We start from the raw sequence: 16368 nt of genomic DNA, 5'->3' as shown, positions 1-16368 counted from the left end.
AGAGATTAGTTTTCAAGTCACTGAAAGATATGGAGGAACCCCCAAAGCATGCCGTCATCAAAGAACAATAGACAACAACATAGCAGCATGATGTCAACTGCAGGGCACTTTGGGGAAAGGCAAAGCTGTAGACAGTACAAACATCTGTGGGTTTGAACACCAGGGGTTTGTGTTGAAGGCAGAGAAGAAGGAAAGAGAGCAGAAGCTACTCTGTATAGTAATGTAATGGTGAATACATGTCTGTCCATAAACACTCCTTAAACCCGTAGAATATGCAGCTGTGGGCTTTTGTCCTACAACAACATGTCAATAATTGCACTACTTGGAACAAATGCACCATACTAACAAAAGAGGGGAACCTGAAAGTGGTATCTGGGGAAAGTTACAGGGACATTCTGTACTTTCCAGCCATTTTTTCCCCTGTAAATTTACTGCTTGAATGAGTATACAATGGAATAAACGGAGGAGGTCTCAGAAGTCCCTCCCTTAGAAGGTGGTTTACTGAGCTGTTTTTTGCTTATAATGTAAAACTATCAAAGGAAGCAGATCCATCACAGCCTTAGAGTCTGAATGGTTCACACCTTATAGCCTGAATGGTTCACACCTTATAGTCTGAATGAGGTGCCTGCACTTCATCGACACAGCTTTGTCTAGGCTGGAATTCACATTCCTGCACAGAAAACACAAGTTCACTTTTGAAAGTAAGAACGAGAAATCCAAATAAATCTTCTGACGCTGGATCCGGAGCAATAGACGAAGAGGGAATGGAATTCCGATCAAGCTCTTTCTAGCCTCAACCAGAGACCCATCAATAAATAACAAAGTTAGGCTTCTCTGACTCAGGAGGTGGGGCGCTCAAACAGGCTGGGCTCCACAAGGCTCTAAGTTCTTTGAAAATGTTCTAGCTAACTGGTGTAATCACGAAAGCCAGCCCCCTTTCTCATGCACATGTGTTAATCGCCATTGTGCAAGTTCAGGGTGGTTATTACCCAGTTGTCAGACGCCCATTAATTATCCACTACGCTGTATTTAGCCGTAGTCTGATAAATCTTTTTAATTGCCCAGGCTGCATTTACCAAGCATCTTTATTTAACATGTTCCCGACTCTGTTTATGTTTATGCCTTTTCCAATAACTCATTAAATAGAGTCTTTAACTGCTACTATACGACTCCTCGTGAAGACTCCGCCATGCCCACCCCCATGATGTCCTCTCCTTCCCTCATTATACAGTATTTGAAACTTCTCAGTCGTTTCTCAGCCCTCCCCCAGCCATGCTTCCATTTCCCTAATTCTGAAGAGCACACAGACACCTTCCTCAGTGTTAAACTGAGGGTGGAAGGCCGCTTTATGCAAATACGCAGCCAGACTGAGTCTCTCCACAACACTCATTCATGTGACTAAAAAAACTTAAAGCAAGTGCAGATCTTTTGGGAAGTCACTCATGGCACTGGTCACGTTAAGATCCAACTCCCCGTTCCAGCTACTGGCATTCTGGGCTTAGATCTCCTGTCAGCCCTTCAAAAACTTACTAAGTTCTTTTACACACCCATTCTTGGCTTTCTGCGTGGTATTCCTGTCGTTTCCACTCAGAAACTCCCATTTACCCTACTCTGTCAAACAGCCCTGTCTCTGACCTTTACGACACAAGCCATCTTTGAAGCATGAATTATTAGAAATAAGAGATAATTTTGTAAGTCAGGGAAATCCTTGAAACCCAGAACATGCTTGTTATTAATCTTGTGAGCATGGGGCCTGTGTGAAGAGTTCTTCATACTATTTATTGAATGAGTATTCTGAGATAAGGGAAATCATAGTCATTTTTTCCAGCATATTATACCCGACCAACCACTTGATCATGCATGTTTTCATGGAACAACATCAGAAAAAAGTAAGGAAGACATAGATAAGATTTTTTTTTCTTAAAGCATAAGACGTGGGATTTAAAAAATGTAAGTACATAAAAATTCATTTTCTGACATAAAGCATATTGGAAATCTAGTATCTATGGTAAATTATATGTTGCAAAAATGCCATTGAATTGTAAAGGAAAATGATCCTGGCCATGTAACTTGTTATGCCAGAAAAACAATAAAGTAGGCTCAGGCTGTAGCTAGAGAGCTCTATCAACTGAGTCGTTTCCACATTTAAGAGTTACCTTTTAAGTAGCAACAATGGACTTCTAATTATCAAATGTGTCCACTTGTGAAATTTTTTGGTTGTTTGCACTTAAGAACAAATCTAGCATTTGCATAATCTGCTCCTCTGAGATAGGTCTCAGGAGATGAGTGTCAAGTAGTGTCGCACACTGAAGAGAGAGTAAGGGAGGAAGAGAGAGGGATTTCTTCTGTGCCTGTGAGCTTTTGTGCCTGTGGTGGAGTTCTTAATTCATGGGATATAACATAAGCATATCTGAAATATTACTACCTTAAAATGAGAATATAAATACAGGCCAATTACATACTATTCACATGGGACTAGACCTTACACAGTATTCTTTTTTTAAAGCTTTCACAAAATATATACATGTATAAAAAGAGGTTTAATGGAGTTTTCCTACATTGGAGGAGATGACACTCTCAAATATGTACTCCCTGGTAGCAAATTAAAACCAAGACATGACACATTTGGATGACAGAACATGAAGACACTTGAATGTGGGTGCCTGGGGAGATCAGACATTTGGACCTCTTTTGATCTGTAGCTCCAGGCAGTTCTGAACCACCCAATAAGGATGTTGGGAAATGAAACCAGGCCTCTGGAAGAGCAGTGAGTACTCTTAAAGGCTGAGGCATCTCTCAAGTCTTTACTTAGTACTTTTTTGTGACAAATTTCTCAATGGAGACAAGATGTATTTTCTTCTCAGTAGGTATCAAATGAGCATGAGAGATTGATCCACAGTTTCTGTACTTGAAGTTTGATCTATCACATCAATATCAGTGACAGTTTATAAAAAAATATAATACAACTCAGGCCAATACAACAGATAGGCTTGCCTGGGTACATAAGTACTCGTAAGTACACAAGTACATGCAATAAGGTATATAATAAGCAGTTGTATGTTCAGTGTAGAGCTACAAGGGACATCGAAATTAATCCAACTTTCTCTCTCTTTCATTTTAAATTATAAAAGATAATAGCAAAGTCAAGAATTGGTGTGTCTCCTATTCTCATCAGAGAAAATTTTATAGTTAGACTTGACTAGTCTTCACTGGTGTTATAGTAAAAGCAAACCCCCTGAGGTCATCAGCAAGAGTGTGTGTGTGCCTGTGCGTGCATGTGTGTGTGTATACATGAATGCTTTGTGTATACTAAACATACAGCAAGCTACATGCCCTGTTTTTACATAAAATTACATATGTGGTTTACATTCTGTGTCTATTAGAAAATTCTAGGCTTGGGAATGTCAGAGCTTCTTGAGGAACAAGAGAGAAAGCTTGAAAGGTAGGGAAACACTTCTCCCACTCACTGTCTTGTATTAATCTTGGAACAGTAATACAGGAGGGAAGCGTGAGGCTTGGCAAAGCAATGCTGTAAGTGGGCACAGCTCTTGGCTCTTTGGTAGCACTGTGCACCCCAGCAAGTCTCTAGCCTTTTTCTGGACTCAGCTGGCTCATCTTCAGATGGGAATGCCAAGCAGGATGATGCTACAGTGGTGCTTGCAAAAATGCCATCCTTAATTGTCCTCATCAAATGATGTTTGCTGTATGCCGAAGAAGCCCACTATGCCATTAAGGATTAAGCATAAGAAAGGTAGGAACCACAATAAACTTTCACATAGAAGGGAATTTTGTCTCCCGAAGAGTTAGCATACATCAGTAGGTAATCTGTTTTATAACCTCCATTACTGACCTGACTAAAGGAGGGAAATACCACACGGTCCTTCCCCTGGTCACTTTCAGTAAAATCTTACTAGTTATTTGAAACACTTCATTTTAGACTTCTCTCTTTTTTTCTCAAGAAGATCTGACATTCTTAAACCTAGCAATGTCTAATAGAAACAGAATGTAAAACCCATGTGTAATTTTATGTAATAACTGTGCTGTAAAAACAGGAAAAAGAGGGCTGAGCTTGTAGTTTACTGTATGCTTAGCATACACAAAGCACTAATGTGTGTGTGTATATATATATTAAAATAAAACAAATGAAATTAATTTTAATCATATATTTTATTTAACATGATACACCTAAATCATCATAAATTTAACCTGTAACTACTGTGAAATGATTTGTAGACTTCTATTATTCCTTTTTCATACCAAGTCTTCAAAGCCCCCATGTGTCTGACACTCACTTCACATCTCAGTAGGAAGCAGATACATTTTAATTATCTGCAGATACATTTAATTATTTAATTAATTAAGTGATTGTTAGCCATGTGTCAATGGTAGCTAACCATCAAAAATTCATAGAAGTCCAGAGCCTAGGGGCATTACCACAACCTTCTTGATAAACAGCCGCTCTCCCAGTGAGGACTCAACAGTCATGTCCTAGAATCTGAGGGGTGGGGACCCTGGCACCTAAGCGATAAGACAGCCACACCACAGGTTGGGTGAAGAAGTCAGGAGAAAAGTACTTAGTAACATTTCTGGTATGGCCACATTTCTCTAGAATGCTAATGGAAGTGGAGAAAATGGATATGTACACAGGTATGGATGCACCAACTCATCATTCTTGCTATTATTTTATTCTAATGTACAGACACAGGGCAGGATAGAAGACTCGGGGAATACACAAGCTTTTGACCTGAGTTCAATCCCTGGAAGCCATATAAAGTAGGAAGGAGAGAACCAACTCTATAAAATTGTCCTCTGACCTCCATGGGCAACTTGTGGCATGCATGCCCTCCACCATCACACACACACACACACACACACACACACACACACACACACACTCAAGAAGTACTCTTAGTTTTTAAGCAAAAATCACTGCCATGTTAGATGAGTTAAGACAGTTACAATGACTGGATCTATTAATGTCCAGTTCCAATTAAGCTTTCCTGACCACATAATATGAGAGGCTCCTTCTCTGAAATAACAGGTGCTGCCTAATACTTCTTCAACTCCTTGTGCTCACTATCCACTCAAGGTCCTATTTCTGAGGCGGATTGCCATTCTTTATGTCCGGGGTGGAGCGGAGACTCTGTTTTCCTTAGAAGCTTCAATTTGACTTCATGAATACAATTATTCTAAAATACTGCATCAAATTACAATCAGGAATGTGTCTAAGGCACATTGGAAATACACAAGAATTCTGTGTTGGAACTTGGACCCTTTCCCTAAATTGTCTCATTGTGTATAGGCAAATATTCAGAACTCCACTTTAAAAGGGGAAATCTAAACCACTTTGGCTCTCTACGGAGTCTCTTAGATTAAGGGACTCTCAACTTTTACCACAAGTTTATGCCTGGCCCTTGTTCTATATTTTCTCCATTAATGTTGTATGTTGGCTGGACCTTCTGAAAAGTGACTTCTTGCCTTCTTCTGATAAGACAAAATCTCAACTTGGAGAACCTCAGAGCACAATGCCTGCTGGTGCTCTCAACAGCAAGTCCGTCTCATCAGCCTGAGTATGTTTACAACTACAACTTTGCTTGTTCTGCCAACAGAACACACTCCTCTGAGAGGAACTCGGCCAGACTGATGAAGTCCTGCTTCTAAGTTCCGTGCTCATATAGTTTATTCATGCCTTCACTATCACGTCCTCACTCCTGGTTCTAAGATTTGCAAAACAACCTAGTTATGAAATAAAATTCTCTGTTTTTATTTCTCTCATTACTAGTTTTTTTTCTTTCTCCAGCTAGTAGAAATGGATTTTATGAATAGCTCCTATATTACCTATTAGCAAACAAGAGAATGCAAGTCAGTGATATTTCTAAAGTTTCTGAGTCTGCCTATGCCTATCTGATAAAAACAAACCAGGCTCCTGCCTCTCTCTACTCAGGTGATTTTAACCTAAAGGAAAGTAAGTAATAGTATGTTAGCCGATTGTTGTTGGTGGTTGGTTTTCAAAATTTGAACACATCTAAAGTGCATACTCTAAATATTTGGTGCCAGGCTACTCTCTCAAGTCTAGCATACATTTTTAACCAGACCATCAATTTCTCAGCAAAACCCCCAGCAGGTTACCCGTGACTTCCGCTTCTAATAGTAGCATGTCCCCTGGAAATACAAAGCCCCGGGAGACACACTCCTCATTGTGCTAAGGTAACGGCTCCAGTGGTGATAAATGATTTGAGGGAAGCCTTTTTGAATTGACCTACATTTTTAAAATGATGGTTATTAATTGTACTTTTGCAAAACAGGAAATTAATTAACAAGCCGAAAGTCTATTAAAACAAAAGAAGCCTTTCCAAATTCTTTCCCCTGCCACCCTGAAAAATCATCTCTTCCTTATCGCTATCTCAATGGCACTGTGCCCGTGCCAGGAACTAATGATTGGCACAATGGGAGACTGCCTTGGGACCGTTATGCTCCAATGGCCTACTTGACTTTTACTCTCTGCTACTGGGTAGATAGAAGGCCTGGTTAGATAAAAGAATCGAGCCTCAAACTGAGGTCTCTATCATACCTATTGTCAAAGCTGCAAAGGAAAAAGGGAAGTCATGTTTTAACAGAAATGAAATCACTCACATTTGTATCTCAGATAGGTGACTTTGTCAATGCAAAGTCATCAAAAGACTTTTCAAGGCTTACTCCCGGTCTTTCTTACTTTTCTACATGTGGGTGATTCTGCTTGACTCATCCTCACACACCCCACACACTGCCCACTGTTGTGTTTGTACAAAGGAATCCCCTGGCAGGGAAATACAGCATGTGTGTAAACTGAGCAAAAGAAGTGGAGCCCGTTCAAACTGTCTATTTATGAACCCCAAAGACTAGAACACACAGCATAGTTTCACGTAATTCTCTCTTCAGAAAATCTTAAAATAGGGGCTTAAAGGTTTTGCGACTTTTCAAATCTCTAATGTTGGTATAGAATTAGAACTGACAATTCAGGCATGTAGGTACTTTCCATCCAAGAAAGGGTAATGCGCTGATCCTTTCCAGCAGAGGGCAACATGCCCTGGCATAAGCTTGGGTATGGTATCTTCACAGAGATCACACTATCAGAGACAGGATAACCCATGACACACTTTTAATTGTGAAGCAAATTGAGTTTTGGTGACAGTCTTCTTGCTGGCATTGCAGATAATTTTTTCGAAGCCCATGAAGCACTGTTCTGATTTGTTAATGACAGCGTTCCAGCTGTCCACACTATGTGTAGATGGCAATTTTGAATCCACAAGTCTGTATGGTATACATTTTGGAATTGGTGAATTTGGCATTTTAAGCATCCATTTCAAATACTGAAGTATGTGTTTTGATGGGAATAGTTTTATTTGATCGGAACTAAAATTTGAAAAGGACATAAAGTCAGGTGCTTTACGGTTTATGATTTCCTCTTTATGTGTAAGTCATTTCAGCTCATAGGAGTTCTAACACCATTACCATCAGCTCCTAAAAGATCACTGTAAATCTCTTGTGACTTACAGAAAGAAACAGAGTCTCTCTCAAGGGCCCTGAAGGAACTAATATGGGCTTCCTGGTATATACACTCTGGGTATCAGAAACAAAAGGATTTGTAGCAAGAACAGAATCAGAATTTTAGACCTGGAAAGAACCTTAGATAATATTTTGGATCAAGGGTATCCTTTACACCAGAAACTAAGAATAGGAAGGATGAACCCAAAGATCTAAGCTTTGAGCCATTATGGAAGCTGTGCTATGTCTCATGCAAAGAGTTACACATGTTCCCACATACATAGGTGGATTTTCAGCTTCTGTATGGCTAAACCATCTTATCTGAAGCCAAGTATAGTTAAAGAGGATAAATGTGTCTCTAAATATTCTTATCAGTGGCAATCTAACTATAAATTTATCCCTCTACTTGGGAGTTATATAAAAAAATCTAATAGTGTCAGTTTAGATCACCGACTTGTTTCTTGAGCCTCTCTTCGGGGTCCTTTGCCATCTGCATTTCTCTATGCATATTGTGCATATAAAATTATGCTTCATGTTAGGAAGGTTACAAATTCTGAAAAAGGGATTGAAAGCCCCCCAAGTGCCCAGCTAATTTCACATCAAGGCATATTATCAGTGAAATATACATAAGACAAATAAAAATATGAACCCCAAAGCTTGCCCTTGCTTACTGTTATGTCAGCAAGAAAAGAGCAGCAATCTGGTCTTGTAGATGCATTGCCCCCCTCAGAGAGTGACCATAAAAACGAAGCGTAGCCCCCCCTTCCCTAACACCAGCAATGTGAAAAAGAGGTAGGCTGATTTGTTCTATTCTTTCTAGAAAAATGCCGCACCTTTCCAATGCTCTCTACTGTTAGAAACCATAAAAACAAGCCGCAAGCTCAGTTACATACCCATAAGGAAAGGAGAAGCAGCCTGGGTTTTACCCACAGTTCATGATATGCCCAGTGAGGATGCCATGCTTTATGCTAATAAAGGTATCAGAGACACCTTTCTAGAATGAGCTCTTTGTAAAGGTGGTCAGATTCAAGAAGTAGCCTCAACAAACATATCAAGGGCACCTGAGAATTGTTGAACACGACCTAACAGCTCATCAAAACTGGAAACTCTGACCTGATAAACACGTTCTCATGAATGGTTCTGTCTGCTACCTCACACCTCACGCTGTAACATGACAGATTCTGTCTGAAATCCCAAGATCCAGTTAGTATGCCACGTGACTTTGTAAAACAAGCCAAAGAAATGGTTATTCTGATTAGGTAGTAAGTATGTAAAGACAAGCTATTGCATGGCTAAATAAGTCATCTGTATTATTTAGACTTCTGGACTCTGTAGTTTCTTACTTAGAATGCAAAATACAAAACACTTAATAGCAAATGCATTGGAAATAAATTTGGTCAATAAGATTTTTTAAAGTTTTATTCTATTTTATTTTATTATTTTATTTTATGTGTTGAGTGTTTGCATCTGAGCACGACATGCACACCTGGTGCCAGTAGAAGTAAGTCAGATCTCCCGAGACTGCAGTCACAGATAGTTGTGAGCTGCGTGGTGGATCCTGGGAACTGAACCCAGGTCCTCTGCAAGAGTAGCCAGTACTCTTAATACTGAGCCATCCCTCAAACTCCAGTAAAAAGATTTTTTTTTAAAAAAATAAGAGACTGATCAAAACCTTTCAAAGTTACTACTGCCCAAACAATTAGTGGATAATGTTCAAATCTGAGCATGCATACACTCCTATAAGAGCTATATTCAACTGCCATGCTAGGATACGCTGAGATGCTACAGAAGAATAACAAACCTAAGATTTTCACTCTCGTGAAGAAAATATAGTTCAAGGAAATGGAAAAAATTTTGGATGTTTCCTTTAGTTATCAAAAGGATACCACGTAGTTATATCCACCATATGGCTTATGTGTAAATCATTGCAACTCATACAGAGACCCAAGGAAATGCACAGGGAGCTACTAGCTCTCTGACTGTGTGTGGATTTAGAACCATCAGTTAACTCAGGGGCTACTCACCATCCTTGTAGGGATTTGTGAGACTCAAGGGAAGAAGACAGCTCTACAAGACAATAGCTTTTAAAGCATCACAATTACTGTATTTCAGGACAAGGACGTCTCCTTCCTTTACCTGTGGAAAGCAGAAGTTAGTCTGCTACATTTGGAGCTGAGTATAATGATAAAAATGGTCACAAAAGCTCATGCCTGGAAGATAAGCTTCCACTGCACCCCTCCACTGACAGTCAACGTATCTCAAGCCTGTCTTTAACTAGCTTTCTTGCCCATTGCTGAGGCACCCCAATAAGAGAGCCACTGCCTGTTTGTGACTATGTCAGATTACACAATTCCTTTGAAAATCTCTTTTAGTGACTCCCATTCTTTTTGTTTATCTGTCTGTTTTTTGTTTTATTGATATAGAGTCAAAAGCACTCTACCAAGAAGTCACATCTTTATCTGGTAGTCCTACACATTTTGCCAGAATGTCTCCATGAAATCCCAAGGCCTCGTTCCATCACAATCCTCAGCTCTCATCAGAGCAATCCCCTACTTCTCTGGTAACTACAATATTAGCCTCAACTTCATTGGTTATTTTTGGCTTGCTTCCCTCCCTCAACTGGGAATATTAAATTCTATGTTAGAATGTGCAAAACCATGTGACCTTCAGATAAAATTTATTATTTGTAAATTCAGATAAAATTTAGAGGTCTCTGTCTTAATTTCCATATATACAAAATGAAAGTGCTACGTCGAACATGAGTTAAGGATCGAATGAAAAATAGAACAGTTTTTTAGAGATTTTAAAGTCCTCGCAAACTCGCTCATAGCAGATCAGGAAATAGAAATTATATAGGGCAGCGTCCACTAAAGCCTAGGGAGGAGCTCTTAAAACAACAAAAATTACCCAAATACACTGTGCTCCAGAGTTTTCTTTTGTAGATTGTATAGGTGGAGTTAAACTGTCTGTTTCTCTGAGAAATAACTATTTTATTGGCTTTCTTTACATGTTCTTTACAATAATACCCCAAATCAAGCCCTGTGAGGTCCATGGATTTCATGAATGGAAGAAACATTGTTGAATCAGAGGAAAGGGTGACATCTCTTCTGAGACTTTCAATTGTGAACATTTGCTTTGAATAAAATGATGTTGTAACACGTTTGCAAACCACTGTTCTCTATAATCGTTCAGAGGTGACTCCTTGACTTCAGACTAAAATCTCATTCCTTTTCATTATCTAGCACAAAGAATTACTCAGTCTTGTTTCTGGCTTCTCCTCCCGACCATGTGTTTGGGTGCCCACAGTACACCCTGTTCACTTTCTGCCCCGAGCATTTGCGCTTTGCTGTACTCAAGGCTATAAAGTGAATCATAATGTTTTCTCATCATTTAAACCTTTATGTGGACATCTTCTTCTCCACATGAACCATCACAATTGCTTGAATTTCTCTTCCTGGACTTAGCCTTATTTTGATGTTATCTGTTTATATTCTGTCTTCCTCATGCGGGAGCAGATACCAAGAAGTATATTTTATTCATCTTGGGAAGATGTATCTGGAACAGTGCATTGCACACAGTAGGTACTTAATATAGGTTGAAAGAATTAAATAATAAACATGCACAAAGAAGGAACACAAATGTACAGAAAACAGTCATTCAGTATTGCCTAAACCACAACAGGATGCAGGATTAGTGTTGATGCAGTGAAGCAGATGTTTTACAGTGTGGCCTTCATTCTGCTTCCCACTTTGTCTTTCTCTCCAGGGCCAATATCATTTATTTACAAGCACTACCTGCATATTCACACACATTGTACCACCTAATCCAAAAAGCCACCACAGAATCATGCTATGCTGCCAAAACTCAATGCAACAACCACGTAAGGTAGCAAGAGTAGTGCTGGACTTGTCTGATGTGTGCCCACTGCGAAGAGTCCTCCACTGATCTGAACTTCAACTCCCTTTCTACCTTGCCAATCTTAATGCAGAAAATCATTGTTTTCACATATTTTTGTGAAATAACGGGAGTTAGCGAATGATCCAGAATGAACGTAAGCTTTAGAGTAAGATAAACCTGCTGCTGAATGCTAGATACTATGTTCAGTATCAGGGTGACCCTAGAAAACAGTTATTGTAAGCCAGTTTTCTTATACAGAAGGATACTAACCATTCCTGTCCAGTTTCCTGTAAATTTATGAGATTAAAAGCTGAGAATTTTAAGTTTCCTGATGACATTACCAGCACAGTTTTTACCCAACCTTAGAGATAGCATAGAGCAACTTTTCTTCGGAGATCACATTATTACAGGCCTAGTTAGTAGATGTGCCATTGTGATGCTCACTGGCTGACATGCATTCTTAGTCATTCTGGAATTATGTAAAGAGAATAATAAAGAGGCATGCTCTCCATCATTTGCAGGCACAGTTCCCTAAATCCATGGTTGCTCTTTCCACGTGCTAGCAAAAGCTCACTTCATTATTTTGCATGGCTCCTTCTCAGCACCACTTCCTATGACTTTAAAAGCTTCCATTAATTTCTCATTAGTAAACTTTAATTAAAATGAACATGTATCATTGCTTTTAGCAGTTGTATTCATAATGCATGTATAATACATGCAAATTTAGTTCACAGCATTTCAAATGGCTTATTTCAGAATAAACAAACACATGGATGTTATTTTTTAAAAAGATTTTTATCTACAGAAATATTTTAGACTCTGATCCTTTCCTACAATAACTAGTTTCATGACAATGCAATGAAAAGTTAGCAATCTTGATAAAAATCTATCTTATTCAAGACAGTAGCTGGTTAAAACATGAATAATGCCCTCTGAGCTTTAAACCATTGGTACCCTGGGGTTAGTGCAGTCTTTGGGTAGAATTCATTGAAAAGTAGAGTGGAGAGAGGCCAAGGGATACTTGTAATTGGAGGATCTATGGTGGTCTAACATACTATACTGTTTCTAATACAATCATCTTAGCTGTGTCCTTTTTATTACATATTATGAAAGGCACACCCTCCTCCACTAAAGTTCCATTTAATGTTTAGCACAGAGAAGTTGAAACATATTAGAAAGTATCTGAGCATTAAATTTCACAATTATTCTCATTCTTTATAGTTCTCTTCCTTATGTTCAAGAACTTAAAAGCATGTTTTCAGAAAACATCACAGTTCTACCAGATTACTATGGATTCCTCAAAATTTTTGATCAACAGAAAATAATGGGTTAAGTAACAATTCTGATTTGCATAGTGAACACGTCATTTGACCACAATGAAAAAGATCTGGAATTTCCAAAAAGAACAGTTCCACCCAGGTGAGCCTATTATCAAAATTAACCTCAAAGTCTCTCAGGATTTGCAGGGATGCATAATAAAACTGGAGTCATGTGTTCCTCCAAGGGCTGAGTCAGTTAGTGCACCTGTCTGACAGCCTGTCATTTCCTTTCTGCTCTCAAGCCTACCCTTTTGTCCCTCGTCCTCTCAGGGATTCTTCTAGACCCACTGACCCAGTGGCTGTTGTCTCAGTGTGACATTTGTGCCACTGTTTTCCTGCTTCTCACTTTCTGAATAAGATTTCCTGGAGAAACGAAACATTGTTTCCAGTTGGGAAAGTGTTTAAATTCGAAAGTCTAATAAACACTCTAATTGAAATTACTCTTCAGTTCACTGAGTTTGACACCACATGCTTTTCCGGAAATATCAATCTGTAGGAGACACGCACAGTTTATCAGTGACTATACCTAAGAAGTGTTGGCATGATTGATATAGAGATAGTTAAAAGGGAGTGATTTCAAAATGTTTTATAAAGTTACCAAATAGAATAGTAAACTCTCTGTAGCACACTGCTAGATTAAATTTGCTAACCATGTAATTCAAGCCATCAAATCATTTCAATAATTAAATAAGCCTTATAGTTCTTCCTCATAATGGAAGAATTCCCAACTCTGGGTCTTGCCCAAGTCCTCTGTGGGAAAGAGAGCTGCCACAGCTGCTGGTATTTTAGAAAGTCTCCTTGAGTTTCCACATCAATATGCCTGACAACACACTGTGCATCACGTTCCCAGAAGGTGTCTCCTCTACGTATTTTCCAAAGCAAGAGATTGGTATCTATGACCATGCTCACCCAGCTTTACAAATATGGGTCCTAAGAAATGCAGCGGAATTGTTACACTCACTCTGCTCAGGTGGAGAACCCTGCTGTTCACCAGAAAGAATAAGAAGTTAGTGAACCTATTCTACAGATGCTCTGAGCTGTTTCTTCATGGGATGCTTCATCATGTCAATGACCCCCGATGTACTTGATCTTAAAAAACAACTACAGGTGAAAATTTTAAAACACTGACCAGTGTCGGTGCACTTGGTGGGAAGTTCCCACACATTGCACTACACATTTACTAAGCCATCTTGAAACCAATGAATCTCTAGGGTATTAGTCTGTATGTTCTTTGACACACATACTTTCTATGCATTAAACATCGCTTTCCAAAAATTCTAAACACATGAAAGTCAAAGGAACACATTTCTGAGCATATTGTTCCGCTGCACTCCTAGGTCCATGCAGTGATGGCTGAGGGATGCCAACCCCACCCGCAAGGAGTTTAGTATTTTACTTGTACTTCAGTTTATAAGTGGAAGTGATAACTATGCAGAGACTTGGTAGAGGGAGTGATAAGCAGCAAGTCAACCAATGAAAACGCCAAGCGCAGTTAACGTTTACCCAGTGTGCTTACTACCCCTGTTCCAAAGGCTCTCAGTTACGTGTGGAAGTAGACATGGGGATACCACAAAGAAATCGGAAGTATTCTATATCAGTTCAGGTATCATAAAACCTGATCACTTGTACACGAACACACATATATACACATTACATAAAATGATTATATCTTGATTCATGTTATATATAAATATATGTTAAATCAGATATTAACACTACTTTGAGCATAGTACTTCTTTAGCAATCATTATTCAAGTGTGGGTCCCTTTGGGCAGTAATAATTCCTATTTAACTAAAATTAGTAATTTTACCCCCAGAACAAAGAAAAGCATACCAAGTGCAGCACACCACGAATGTGAGGTAAGGAATAATGGCTTTTAGAAAGTGTGACAGGAACCCCCTACTAATGAATTAGTGTGTCTACTGTCTGGGGAGAAGTTGTAGCATAGACAGAAAGCCAGCGAGCCCGTGAGAAGACAGAATGCATGAAAGACCTCAAGCATGTTCATGTCCATGCCCTTCTTTGATTTCTCTTTCCTCACCTAACCTGAATAGGTAGGTAGATAGAAAGGCTGGGAGGGAGAGAGGAAGGAAGAAGAGAAGGGAGGGAACACTTTAGAAAAGAAAGAAAGAAACCCAAAGAGAGACTAGGCTTACTACCAAAATCATCTTGGACGATTTCATGCGAAATCAGAGCAGTGGGCATATAGGAGAGGCAGTAGTTCCCATCGACCCCCATCCTGATACAGTACCTCCAGACTTGCCCGAGCTGCAAGATGTGGATGAGGGACTGCAGAAGCCAGATGCAGAAGGAACAGGAGGCAGACCTGTGTTTGCTGCTGGTCCGGGTGGCCTCGTTGCTGATGCTGCCACTGTTGGTGGCGGCGATGTTGCTCTTGCTGGCGTTGGATGCTTGCCTCTGCGGCGTAGAAGGGCGAGCCTCGCCTTCCCCAACTGCAGACCCACCGCTGACCACTGTCTTGCAGTCCTGTCCGGACTGCTGGCAGCTGGAGGCCATGGCCGTGGCGCTGTCCTCGGTGCTGAAATCGTGCACAAACCAGCGGAAGCTGAACACTTGCACAGAGAGCGAGCCCAGCACCACGAAAAAGAGCGTGAGCCCAAACCACCAGCGCTGACCGCGCAGGTAGTAGTCCACGGCGAGCCAGATGTCAGTTCCCACGTCCGCAAAGTACACAGCCACGGCAGCCAGGATCCAGAGGCAGTCCCACAGCGAGTAGCGCCGCTGCTCCCTTCCCAGGCGCAGGCACAGTGCCGCCGAGCCCGCCCCGCCGCCCGGGCCGCCGCCGCCCGAGCCGCCCGAACCCGCCGAGCCACCGCTCCCCGAGCAGCAGCAGCAGCAGCGCGAGCAGCCGCCGCCGTCCGGGCAGCAGCCGCCCCCAGCCGCCTCCGCGTCCTCGGCTCCGGGCCCCGACGGCAAGCCGGGAGCCAGTCCTTGCACCGAGCCCGAATTGTCCGAGTTCTGCAGCGGGGTGAACGCCACGTCGCTGCTCTTCTTCATCTTCAGCCTCCCGTCTGACTTAGCGGCCATGATGCCTCGGCAGCGAAGGAGAGCCCTCCTTTATTTGACACCTGTCCCTGCTGTCTCCTCCTCCCGCCACCTCCTCGCCTCGCCCCGGCTTCCCTCCCTGCTGCGCCGCTCTCCCGCGCCTGCTCCTGCGCCCGCTCGCCAGCCGCCGCCGCCGCCGCCGCCCGCGGGGCTGGGCGCTGGGCCCGGCTAGCCGCACGTTCGGGGCCCGCAGGAGCGCCGCCTGGCTGGCTGCGCCGAGCCCAGCTGCTCGCGCCGGCCCGCGCGCGCCTCTGCCAGCCGCCCGCGCTCCGCGCCGTCCCGGCCCCGCGGCTGCAGCACGAGCCGCCGCGGCCGCCAGCAGCAGGAGCAGCAGCGGCCGCCGCGGCGCTCCTCGGACATGCACATTCCTCTCCTCCCCTTGCGCGCGCTCCCTCCTCCCGCAGCCTCTCCTCCACCAGCTGACTCCGAGGGAGAGGATGACCTCATCCCTTCCCTTCCAGCTGCCGCCGCTCCCACCCCGGCTGGGGAGGGGCGAGAAGAAGGAGGGCCTGGAGGAGGGGCCGGGACCGAGGGGGAGCGGCTGGCGGCAGGGGGTTGGGG

The 16368-nt window shown here is 41.9% G+C and overlaps 1 protein-coding gene across 4 annotated transcripts in view; it reads right to left on the bottom strand.

Moving 5' to 3' along the window:
* Xkr4 (XK related 4) overlaps positions 1 to 15801 on the bottom strand; it is a 340673-nt gene extending 324872 nt beyond the window's left edge. For all 4 annotated transcript variants that reach the window (XM_041656916.1, XM_041656917.1, XM_041656918.1 and 1 more), the window contains exon 1: positions 14993 to 15801. In XM_041656916.1, the coding sequence (XP_041512850.1) occupies positions 14993 to 15789 (797 nt within the window). In that variant the 5' untranslated portion in view covers positions 15790 to 15801. The remainder of the gene's footprint in view (positions 1 to 14992) is intronic.
* Between the last annotated feature and the right edge of the window lie 567 nt (positions 15802 to 16368).

The sequence above is a fragment of the Microtus oregoni genome, unplaced genomic scaffold (genome assembly GCF_018167655.1).
Source record: "Microtus oregoni isolate MIOR12 unplaced genomic scaffold, Mior012 000008F_ref0000371, whole genome shotgun sequence".
NCBI lineage: Eukaryota > Metazoa > Chordata > Mammalia > Rodentia > Cricetidae > Microtus > Microtus oregoni.
This window is presented reverse-complemented; position numbering and strand designations above follow the sequence as displayed.